The following is a 12,806-nucleotide window of genomic DNA, read 5'->3' as shown; positions in this document are numbered from 1 at the left end:
TTAGCCGGTGAGAGAGATAGTCATTCATGTATATCTATCTGAGCGCTCGAGCGATCACTTGTCATGTAGTTGGGCGCCGAATGAATGACTAACCCTACTTAAGTGTATCAGTGGGCGAGTAGCATCAACAATTCAACAATTTCCTCTTGCATGATTTAAAAAATTATGGAAAGAAATTAGCATAGCATTTCTTAATAGTAAGCAATTTAAAAAAGTTGTCAAAATTGGCAATTTGGTGTTATTGGACTCAATGATAAATCATTTCTTATGACATTGAATTAAATCAAATACGTTAAGTATATGTTACAGTATTTAAACTTAAAAGAGTTGTGACCGTCTCACTCAAATAGCTTTTTTCTTCCAGTTAAAAAAATATTTTTATAACAAGTATTTTTATACTAAATTTGAAGAATTATTTTTTTAAAAAAATAATAATTTGGCCTTTGCATTGATAATTTATCTTCTCTCTCTCTCTCTCTCTCTCTCTCTCTCTCTCTCTCTCTCTCTCTCTCTCTCTCTCTCTCTCTCTCTCTCTCTCTCTCTCTCTCTATATATATATATATAGTCTAGAAACTTTCTAAAGGCAAAATGGGGTAGAAGAATTACACAATAAAGAGATCCAAGAGTCCACTAAATCTATAAATAAACCATTAATTTCTACATTAGCTTAAGACTTAAGTGCGTAGGCGCGTCTAGCAGCCTAACAGGATTGAAATTGAAGAAATGATGGCAGAAGAATTAATCAGAGATTCACAAGTCTAGTTGTGACAATTTGTTTGTTTTGCGATTTGACGTGAAGGTTTGAAACATAGGTACTTTGTGATGATTAGCGAGGACCTTTTGATCTCTTTTGGTGCATCTATACCTAATTGAACCTTTGTCGCATAAAGACACATAAGCGATAAAAGCACATTTGACAATATTCAGTTCAAATTCATATGCAAATGGAATTAAGCATAACCAGTTCATCAACTTACATCAAAGGTTGTAACCCCATTAACATAATTGTAGTTTAATCCAATTCCTCTAACAACAAAAGGCTTCTAGTGGCTCCATTTTAATATTCCACGTTGTTTGAAATGGGAGTAATATGCCTCATAAGGTATTAACTCTGCTCCTTCTTAAGCTACCTTTTGTTGGTGAATTAGACTGTACTCATTTTCTTAAAATGATATTAAAGCCTCCCAATATTAGTTGGGCCTCTAATAAGTGTTTTACTTTCTAGGTGTTCGGTCTTGTGCGTTAGAGAATATGTTAACATCCTACGTTTGTAAAGTCTTGGATATTTTTTCCCTTGAGCTAGCTTTTTGAGGGTGAGTTAGAAACACTCATTTTCTTAAAACTCCATTTATGGGTTGCTTGACTCTGGCCAAAATCTCATGGTACGTCTTCTGGATGGATTTTCCTATTATTCATGGCACATGAAATTCCTTTCATCTCCTGTGACTTGCATTTGCAAGTGGAATTCGAGTGCCTGACTTAGTTCTTTCAGCTTATCTTTAAGCAACACCTCAAAAGAATCCCTTAAACATTCACATAATTTCTTTTTCCTCTTTGCTTCCTCCATTTTTTAAGTCCAGTGCTGCCTATATGCCTTCCACACATCTTATGTTCAGCTCCTGAGAGTTCTTCTTTATTTGCAGGAATCAAAACCTATGAACAATTAAATCTGCAACAACATTACATAGAATCATGTCACATAAACAATTAAGTTTATATAGCAATAACTTAAAGCATATATACTAGTTACCTTTCGCATGTTAGCTAGTGACAATTGCCCAGCTATTACCCGTATGCCTGAATCTTGCTTAAGTGTGGAAATATAGATTTTTTTTTAGTTCGGATCCTTCATATGCTTATCATGAGGCACTAGATGATGAGGACATAGAGATTAATATTTTTTTCATACATTATGTTTTGTTTAAACTTTTAACACTCAATGGTGTATTTTATGAATATTATAAACGTTCTATTTCACGCTTATAGTTATAGAAAAGTTCAAATTAATAATTTTTTTAAATTTTTTTCTCTAAATTTTCCTACAAGTATCAATTAACCTTAAAAAAATTTAAAAATTATGGCTAAATTTATTAATTTAGACAAAAAATCAAGAAGTTCAATTTCTTGATTTAATTTAAAAATTAAAAAGTTCAATTTCTTGATTTTCTTTATTTTTTAGCTAAATTGAGCTTAAATTAAAACTTTTAAATTAATTTAAACAAAAAATTAAAAATAGCTAAATTGGGCATCCCAACAAATATATGGGTAATTTTTTTTTGATAGAAATAGAAAAATATTTTATTAATTAGAAATATAGTACAAAAGAGGATTACATATCAACATATTATATTTTTACACAAATGAAATTAAAAACATATACAAAAAGTAATATAAAGAATTAAAAAATTCGATAATATTGATAGAGTATATAAATTAGTTAATAAATAGGCTGCGCACTGTACTCTTCAACTCTAAAAGCCCTGATTTCCATATTTAAATATTCAGAAAGATTTGAATCTTGTAAAATACTATTTTCCAGAAAAACAAAATATATCAACAACAAAAGGAAATAAAAACTCAATTAAAGAAAAAAAAACCATAAAAACTTAAGATCTATTAATAATGATAAATATAATATTTTATTCACTCAAAATCTATCAACAAATGTATTGTCCAAAATTTGTTCCAAAGGGATACATATTTAAAAATTATTGGAAAAAAAGAAGAAAGAAATAGGTTGCCAATGATGTAAATACTCACCTGTGGCTACCTAAATAGAAGATTAAAAGGAGAAAAAGAGAAAAAAATGAGAAAAATGGAAGAGAATAAAAAGTTTGTAGAGAGAATTCAGGTCCTCTCTCTCTATAATTTGTTTTTACTCAACAAATTTCTCTCAATTTGTCGGGGTGAAATTTAACATTATGTCAATATTATTTATTTATTAATTAATTTTATATTAATTACTGATTTTTTTTTTACAATGTAATCCTTTAAATAGATTTAAACTATAATTTATATGTGAAAATATAAGAGTAAATGGTTTAAAATAAAATATTTTTATGTTTTTTAGGGTTTGGTCAATTAGCAAATTCTGTTGCTAATTGCCAATGAAATCAAATAGTTTTTTAAATATAATTTATTTCTTAAAAATTTTTTATTAGTAGTCTCATAGTGTAAGGTCTAATTAAATGAATAACGTGCATACATCCTCCTTCCTTTGTTGTTGCTAGTGCTCTCTTGTGCGTGATGGTTAATTAGTGGAGCTCGAAGATGAAAATTTTTACTTTTGAATGTGTAAATTTATTCTTTTAGTTTTCACTTTAAAGATTAAAGATTTAGACAAGTTCTGTAGATTTTTCTTTTGGGTTTTAGCTATTTTTTTCCCAATTTTTGAGATTTTTCTTTTGCTTACTGTGTAAATTTATTTTTGATTTGAGGTTGTGATTAAAGATTGAAATTTGATTCAATTTGCAAAGAGTTTGCAAATTGGTGTGGAATTGTGGTTTGTGATACATATGTCACACCAAACTTTGAGAGAGATATCAAGTTGCCCCTTGAAATCGGCAATCATGGACAATTAAATCCAAAATGTAAATTTGGGTCAATTACACCCTAAACTTAGCAAAGTAGATCAATTAAGCCCAAATTTTGCAATGTGAAAGCGATGTTCTTAAAGGACTAAAAAATATTTGATATGCTACGATTTTTTTTAATGGGATTGAGAGAATGGGACTTAAATCTAAATCTTTCAAGTGAGTAATATATTTTTAATCACTAAATTAAATTAGACTAAATAATAGTTTACAATTTGCTTATAAGAATTTGTCAAAAGCTACAAATTGATTCCTCTCTCTGTATGCTTTTCTATTTCTATGCTTTTTCTCTATTTCCCTATTCATCCCTCTGCTTTCCCTTCTTAAAAACCACAATAATGGCAGAACACGAAAGTCAATTAAAAATTTTTACTCTCTCGGTCTCATTCTAAAATTAGAAAAAAAAAAAAATTCAACAAATATTCAAGAATTTCCAATGAGGAAAAATGCCAAACTATCTACACATTTTTACCATTTAGCAACAACTTCTATCATTACTTAATTATCTACGCACGGAATTCAACTTTGTTGGTAATATTTAGCAACGAAGGAATTCGCTATGGTTTGGGAGTCCATCCGTAATCATTACCAACGGATTTTAGGGCATTATTCTATCAGTAATTCTTTTTTTTTTTTTAATTCAACACAAAAAATAAACTTTTTTTTATAAATGTTTAAAAAATTATACGACTTATTACTTCGATCAAATTTGAAAAGTTAAATAGCAATTTAATTAATGATAATAATGTAATTTACATTTAATAATTAAGACCTCAATTTTTTTTTTCATATTTGCTACTTAATTTAGCTAAACTGGCCTACTTTATCAAGTTTTAGGTATAATTGACCCAAATTTGTGATTTTGCATTTAGTTGTCAATGATTGCTAATTTCAAAGAGAAAATTGCCCTTTATTCCACAGATTAATTATTGATTTTGAAGAAAAAGATGACGACGGTGATGTTGGTGAAGGCAAAGAAAGATCACTAAAAAAATAAAATTAATAATTAACTGAATTGATTATTAATTTATTAAAGTTATTGATTAATTTAGTAATAAATTTAATAATTAATTTAATTTATTGTAATGAGACTGATAATTAATTATGTTGTAATTGATTAATAAAATTAATTATTATTAACAATTGAAAATCAATACTAAAATTTTTTCATTTTTTGTTTTGAAACCCGATTTTGATTTTGAATTATTTTAAATTTTTTTTTAAATAATTAAATAAGAAATTTGTTATATCACAATAGGACACAAGGTGGGATAATAATTAAAGAAGGATGGGATTTTTTTTATAAGGGATAATAATTATTTATTGTATAAAATAATAATTGTCATAACATCAATTTAATGAGTGAATTTTATTATATATTTTAAATTTATAATAAATTAAATTTAAATAAAAAAATCCTTATATTGTGAGAGTAGAAATAAAATGAAAAAAGTGAAGTGATAATAAATTTCCCTTGGGAAAATATACAGTGCCAAATAAAGTCAGAAAATAAAAGGTGGCAGTTGGAAGAATTAAGTGTATATTTTAATTTTTAAAGTGAGATTGTTGTTCTGCAAATCTTAGTTAAGAACCAAATTAGGAATTTAATATGAGATTAGGTAGTAAAAGACAAACAGAGAAAAACCATGAATAAAAATACTTAATGCCTGTAATCTGACATTCTTCCCAAGAGTTGAGAAGAGTTGGTAGGTTTACCAGTCATGCCTCTTTAATACTATTTATTATACCTCATAAGCACTTATTTTATTGTTTTCTCGACTGGTCCAAACCTATCTATGTGACGTATATTCAATCATGGAGGTATTATTTCAAGGTTCAACGCGAAAAACAGATGATGAAACCAAGTTAATGCACTGTCGTAGACTAATGGTTTGCTTGGATTGAGAGATGGAGAGAAAAGAGAAGAAAAAAAAAATAATTTTAAATTTTTTTTTGTTTGAATATTAAATAAGATAGAGCATTGGAAAAAAAATAAATGAGGTGAAATTTTAAGTAAAAATATTTATCATCAAATTAATAAAAATATTTATCATTAAATTAATGAAAAATAAGGAAGAATGATTGTTAAAACATTTAAATATTCTTTTAAAATATAAATATAAAAAAGAAAATGAAAGTATAATATTTATTTTTTTTCTATTCTTTCGAAAAAGAAATTACATTTTTTATTTATTATAATAATTTATTCAAACAATATAAGGGTAAATTATTTTTTTTTCTCTTTATTTTTACTTTTTAAATTCTCTCAATTTTCTTAACACGATTAAGAATCCAAATAAAGGGTAATATAATAAATATTGTTGCAATAATAATCAATTGTGTATAAATAAATATAAAATATAAATAAATGATTAAAAATATAATTATAAAAAAAATAAATAGATAAAATATACTCCCTCAACCCCGAATTTATTTTTTCTTCATCTTTAATAGATAAAATATACTCCCTCAACCCCGAATTTATTTTTTCTTCATCTTTAATAGTTTACATCAAAAAAGTAAAATTCATTAGTTCTTGGAATAATTTATTGACATAAATTATTTAATTTTTAATGGAGTAATATGTGTAAAGAGTATAAAAAAAAAATTAAATCAAATTTATTATTTTCATTATATTAATTATATTTTCTTAATTAAATAAAAATAAAAGTCAATATATCTTGGGAATAATTATAAAAATTAAATAAAAAAAAACATTGTAAAAAAATACCCACTATAGGTAATCTCATAGCTGTAATTGAGAACTTGTATATGACATAATTCTTATGCATATTTCTAGTATGCTAATAAGAATGTCTTCTTAAAATTTCATATTAAAAAAGTTGATGGAATTTAACAGTTGAGACTATTTCGATTTTTTATATATTATAATCGATTCAATTAATAAGATAAATAATCATTAAAATATTTCGTGTGCCATATCAGATTTAACTTTTTTTCTTCGAATTTTAATAAAAAGAAGTGATTATTTCATTGTAATTTCAGTATTAAAATGAACTAATAATACAATTAACAAGTAATAACTCTCCTGCAACACGATAACCTTGAAATTAATTACACTGTTCTTGAGGCATGAGAAGACAAGCAGACCGTAGGCCACCGAACACATATTTAAGAGGGCTATTAAAGAGGGGTTTGACGAGTTGGATCAAAGAAGAAGGAGAAGAAGAAGATTGAAATTAACATGGAAGGGTCATCAAAAAGGGAGGTAACAGAAGGTGTTGGTCTCATATCTTATGTTAATCCTTGCTTTCTTTTTGAAGCTCTTCTCAAGTGTTTAGGTATTGAAAATAAAACCCAAGAAAGCTCTGCTTGTCCAAATTCACAACAAAAAGATCATGATGGTGATGGCAAATTTGACTGTGAAGGAAGTTCTCAAGAATCCTCTTCAACTACAGAAATGGACGCATGTCCACCTTCAACAACAGATCCCTCAACTACTACTGTAAGTCTCTCTCTGTCACTGTGATTTCAACAGAAGGAAAGTTTTTGTGTTTTGAAGTGTTATTTCTACACAGGATGATCCTGTTCTTGCTGGAGCACCGCCAAGACCACCAGTAAGTACTGGGAGTGGTCCGTGGACTAATTAATTCTAGCCCATCCTGAATCCTTGGCTCTAACGCATCCGTAGTCCTCAAGCTTTTCTTCATTCTGGAATTAATGGCTAGGGCTAGCTATGGCAAGTTGGTTTCCATAGATTTTTCTTCCTGTAGGCGTCTGTTCTTTCCTTTTCTTCCTCTTCTTCTTCACTGTTTTTGCGTGCACTCTCTCATGCATAGTCATGTAAATCGATGCTCATGAACACTACTGGTAGTTTGTTTGTTTTCCATGGAAATTGGGAAGTTCTTATTAGAGAGTTTTAATTTCAAATAGCAAATTTATACAAATGGCTTTGATTTCTAGGTTCTTTTCTCAATTAACAAGTTAAAATTAGTTAAGGTAGCAGTCCATGAACCTCATTCGGAGTTGATGCATACATATCTACAGATAATTGTGGCTGAAATTTAAATCAACTACAAGATCATATCCTTCTCCCAGAAAATATTAATTTCAGTGGCCAAACTTAGGGTGAAAATTTCTGAGTGAGGATTGAAGAACCTATTGTTGACAAAATACTTAAATATATATTTATTTTCAAGGGATAAGGGAAATCCTAGTATAGTAAAAGGTTTGAAAATTTCCATTGAGATTTTAATTTCATACCACAATTATTAGATTCATCAGGAAACAGTCCTCCAGGAATCTATGGCAAAAATCAATGCCGTACGTGGAATGGAACTATTACCAGAGCTACTAAAATCCCATGGCCAAATATAGAATGGAGCAGTTAATGCAAGCTGATGAAGCATCACGATCTTGGTGGTCAGGTGCTCATGTGTATACTGTATACCATAATTAAGATCAGACGGTGAAAAAAAAATATTAATATTGAAAAATCTCTCTCTGTGTATATATAAAATGAAGCATCAATTGAATCTTTCATGGCATACACATCTTCATTTTATTTTATATGTATGAATACATCAGACAACTAAAATACAATAAAAGTGTTTTTTTTAATGTTTATATAGTTTTAATTTAGATTATTATTATTTTTTTTTTTTAAGTTTTCTTATATTATTACACTTAGTTTGAAAAAAAATTCTATTAACTTTAAGATTTATTAATTAATTAACATAAAAAATTTTCTCATATTACACATAAAAAAAATAAAGTTATAAGTAAGCATAAAGAGCATAGATAACATGCAACATATATTAAAAAATACTACAAAAAACTAAATGAATAAAATTAAAAAATTAAAATATTGACTAAACTTAACGAGTCACAATTTACAAATTGGCTTGAATTTAACTCAATTATTTTGCTAGCAATATGAGGGATAATTCAAATCAAACTGCAATCCAAACTCAGCCATAAATAATCTGAATCCATGGGGTGGATTTGACTATTTGTCAATTTAAATATTGATAGATTTTTAGGTAAATTTAGGTAAATTCAGTATATCATATCATTTGTTTTATATATATATATATATATATATATATATATATATATATATATATATATATATATATGTGTGTGTGTGTGTGTGTGTGTGTGTGTGTGTGTGTCTATTTATTATGATTATATTATTATAAAATAATTTAATTAGATTAATTTATGACGTGATAGAGTGAGTATACCAAAAACTTTCTCATTTAAATACAGGGTAAATGAGCATAAGAATACAAAATTTATGAACTACGAGAGGTTATATATGAACATATACATTTTTGTGGACAATTGAACAAAGCATAGTAATCCATAATTTACTGAAATAAAATAATGATAAATAGGATTTCTGTTTAGGCATTAATCAATAGATTTGATTTTAATAGGTCAGATAATATATATATATATATATATATATATATACTAGGTATTACAATATTTAATCAGATCACCTCCAGAAAATATTTGATACAAATTACCATTGTTTTTTCAAAAGATTTCAAAATCAATACAATTGCCTTATTTGATACAGGAGCAGATTTGAACTGTATTAAAGAAGGAATTGTACCAAAGAAATTTTATGAAAAAACATGAAAAAACTTTTCAACAAATAATTCAAAATGGCTATTAGCTATAAGACAGAAGCCTCCATAGCTAATGGTGATTTTCTTTTCAAAACCTCATTCGTAATTGTTCAAGATATTCATCATAGTGTAATCTTAGGGACTCCTTTCATTAACTTGATAACTCCCTATAAGGTTAACGATGATAGTATCTCCTTCAAAACTACAAAACAAACTCTTATTTTTCTTTTTACAAAAAAAAAAAAGAAATCTCAATATTATAAAAGCTTGTTCCATTTATAATAATGAGATTAATGTTTTAATAGAGGGAAAAAGGCAACACTTGTTGTATTTACAGCAAGATGTTTCTTTAACAAGAATTGAAAAACAATTACAAAATGATTTGGTAAAAAAGAAAATTTCGGATTTCAAAACCCAAATTGAAAGAGAAATTTGTTCTGATTTACCAAACGCCTTTTGGAATCGAAAACAACATATGGTAGATCTACCATATGAAAATGATTTCAATGAAAAACAGATACCTACAAAAGCCAGACCAATCCAAATGAATGCTGAGCTAGAACAACACTGTCGTTCAGAAATTTTGGATTTGAAGAAAAAAGGATTAATTACAGAATCTAGATCTCCTTGGAGTTGTGCAGCTTTTTATGTAAACAAAAATTCAGAAATAGAAAGAGGCACTCCTAGATTAGTAATTAATTACAAACCTTTGAATAAAGCTTTAAAATGGATCGGTATCAATTCCAAACAAAAAGATCTTTTACAAAAACTTCATTACGCATTTGTGTTTTCCAAATTTGATATGAAATCGAGATTTTGGCAAATACAAATTGATCCAAAAGATAGATACAAAACCGCATTCACGTTCCTTTTGGACAAGATGAGTGGAAAGTCATGCCTTTTGGCACGAAAAATGCCCCATCGATCTCCAGAGAATTATGAATGAAATCTTCAATCCATATTCAAAATTTTGCATAGTCTACATAGATGATGTTCTTGTGTTCTTGTGTTCAATTGATTGACGTTTCTACTACAACTTCCTCCACACCGGTAGGGTTTTGGTTTTTGGTTCCTATTTCAAATTGTTTGTAGAAAGATCCTAACTCTTGTTTTTTCATTTTTTTTTTCAATGTTTTTGTAATTTCAAATCCTGACAGATTTTTAAACCTTCTTTTTGAATGAGACTGACTAGTTCACCATAGGTTAATTTATCATACGGGATTTGATTTCCAAAGGCTTCCTTAATTTTATTCCTAACCTTTTCTCCTAAAAGGATCGGAAGTCCAGCAAGGAATTTTTCTTTCCAAAAGGGCTGACTAGAATCTTCTCTAAGCATTACCCTAGTAAGGAAAGTGGTTATATATATATATATATATATATATATATATATATATATATATATATCCCAAAAGCAAACGGAGTAGTCCGCAGATTATTTGCCTTTTTTTTTTTTTATAATCAAGCTTGTTCTTCATGTTATTTGCTTGCTTAATTCTTCTTGTTTATGTTACTTGTCCTCTGATTATATAACAGGTACACTCTATATATTACATATGCTTTTATATATTTGATTTATATTGATCATTTGTAAAAAAATACTTTGATATTTGAAGAGGGCTTTTGATCAAGAATAAGATTTTACTAAGAAAAAAAAAAAAAACTTCCCATAATCTGTTCAAAAAAATCTAATTTTTTACAAGCATAATACTCATCAACTAGGTCAATTCTAGTTTAAATACAGGAATTTAATTAAACATTACTAAATTTTGAAACCTTAGGGTCGCTACAGAGTTGCATACTCAAATTAAGAGTGTAATTAAAAAGTGATTTGATGTTTATGTTTAATTTTAGCAGCCATTCCATTAGCTTAAAAGGAGACCAAGACAATGGCGTCTCTTTCAAATGCTGATTCCTTTTTGCTAAACGTGGCTGTTCACAAGAACAGGATAACGTAAATGTTTGCTTCTCACACTACGAATTACAACACTTCAAGGCACTATGCACAAAAAATTTTAGAATATAATTATTGTATGCATAATTATTTTATTATGATAATTGTCGTGACGTGAATCATGTTATAATCAATGATTAAAGTGTCTTCATGTGCCGATTTTCCTCAAATTTTAACTTATATAATTTAAAAAAAAAAGAACAAAAATTATTAGTCAAAATCTTGAATTGAAAGTTTTATTATAGTTATCAACCAGTTTCTAGAGAGTAATTAACCTTTATATATGATAGAACTTAATCGAGGAGCAAGCATAATAAGCTTATGGATAGAAGGAACCATTAGTAGATTGGCAAAAACTTTGCAAAATTGAAGCAATAACCATAGATTCATCATCTTGTGAGGCAGTTATCGTCTCCATGCTAACTGGTTCACCACCCTCTTCCAGTTGATGAGCAGGCGTTAGTGATGGTTGAGGTGGAGGCACTGCAGCCACTGCCAGTGGAGGAGACGGCGGAAGCACCCAGAAAGGGTAATAAAAATTGGTACGAGCTCTTTCAATGCCACTAAAGGAGATAGAAGATAGATCGTAAGCTATAGCAGCTTCTTCGGCAGTGTCAAATGTGCCAAGCCAGTGTCTTTCTTTGGTATATGGATTTCGAATCTCCGCAGCATACCTCCCCCATGGCCGCCGGCGGACACCAAGGTATCTGCTGGATTGCCTGGAGCTCCTTCTTGGGTTCCTGTAAAGCAGGGAAGGAAGATTCTCCATGCTTGGTATATTGCTGTGGAATGAAAGGTGGAAAATTTAAGAAATGGGTGGCTTTAAATAGTGATTAAGAAGAATTATCAAGAGAATTCTTGATGATTAAATTATAAATTCTTGATCTCTACTAAATGGGTATAGAGAGCTTTAAATTATTAAGATGATAAGTGAACATTTAAAATTAGTCAAGTGGGGCAGGTAAGAAGCATAGCTCAGAAACAGAATAAAGAATTTGATTGAATGCATTTTTTGATATATTCTGTTACTCTAATGGCTGCACTGTGACATCTTACTTCCTGAAATTCCTCATCAATGACAATTTTAGTGTGAACAAAATGCATAAATCAATGCCACCCATCAGGCATAGGCTACCTGTTGGCTTTTAGTGAGATCTTCCTCCTTGTGGCCCCGCATTAATATTCTGAGTTAAAAAAAAATAAAAATAATTAATAGAAATGTTATGGTGTCATAGTATATGATATAAACCATATGGGGATTTATGATGCTGTTTGGGATCAACATGCACGTATTCAATGGATATGTTTATCATATTTACAAATATATGATATAGAATTATATCATATACTAATGATATTAAGATTATTTTTAAAGCTTAGAGATTCAGATTTGGAGTTTTAGTCAGATATCTTTGAAATAATTTAAATACAGAGTTTTAGTCAGATTTGTAATAATTTAGATTGGGAAATACGTATCATAGTCCTATATAAATACAGAGTCAATGGTGAAGGAAGAAAAGGATAAGTTTCCCTAATTTAACATGCCAAAAGTAGAAAATAGCCCACTCATATCAGATGGTGTGAGTGACTTTTTGCAGTAGAATCGAGAGAATTGTTCACATCAAAGAATCATACGCTGTTTTCTTTTTCTTTCATTTTATC

The 12,806-nt window shown here is 28.5% G+C and overlaps 2 protein-coding genes across 2 annotated transcripts; one reads left to right on the top strand and one right to left on the bottom strand.

The window, feature by feature from the left end:
- The first annotated feature begins 6,755 nt into the window (after positions 1–6,755).
- On the top strand, positions 6,756–7,501 carry LOC110668444 (uncharacterized). Its single transcript, XM_058131333.1, has 2 exons — positions 6,756–7,059; positions 7,133–7,501. The coding sequence occupies exons 1-2, from the start codon at positions 6,799–6,801 to the stop codon at positions 7,202–7,204; spliced, it is 333 nt and encodes a 110-aa protein (XP_057987316.1). The 5' UTR covers positions 6,756–6,798; the 3' UTR covers positions 7,205–7,501.
- A 3,850-nt stretch (positions 7,502–11,351) lies between these two features.
- LOC131171375 (ethylene-responsive transcription factor LEP-like) lies at positions 11,352–12,699 on the bottom strand. Its single transcript, XM_058131331.1, has 2 exons — positions 12,280–12,699; positions 11,352–11,926 (listed from the first exon to the last, which is right to left on the bottom strand). Exon 2 carries the CDS (start codon positions 11,911–11,913, stop codon positions 11,464–11,466), a length of 450 nt encoding a protein of 149 aa, XP_057987314.1. The 5' UTR covers positions 11,914–11,926; positions 12,280–12,699; the 3' UTR covers positions 11,352–11,463.
- Positions 12,700–12,806: the final 107 nt, after the last annotated feature.

Source organism: Hevea brasiliensis, chromosome 12 (assembly GCF_030052815.1).
Source record: "Hevea brasiliensis isolate MT/VB/25A 57/8 chromosome 12, ASM3005281v1, whole genome shotgun sequence".
Classification (NCBI taxonomy): Eukaryota; Viridiplantae; Streptophyta; class Magnoliopsida; order Malpighiales; family Euphorbiaceae; genus Hevea; species Hevea brasiliensis.
Note: the sequence above shows the minus strand (reverse complement) of the source record. Positions and strands in the feature narration are given on the sequence as shown.

Coding starts and splice junctions, on each gene's coding strand:
- LOC131171375 (XM_058131331.1), bottom strand. CDS start 11,913: ATGGAGAATCTTCCTTCCCTGCTTTACAGGAACCCAAGAAGGAGCTCC.
- LOC110668444 (XM_058131333.1), top strand. CDS start 6,799: ATGGAAGGGTCATCAAAAAGGGAGGTAACAGAAGGTGTTGGTCTCATA. Junction 7,060..7,132: donor CAGATCCCTCAACTACTACT/GTAAGTCTCTCT, acceptor ATTTCTACACAG/GATGATCCTGTTCTTGCTGG.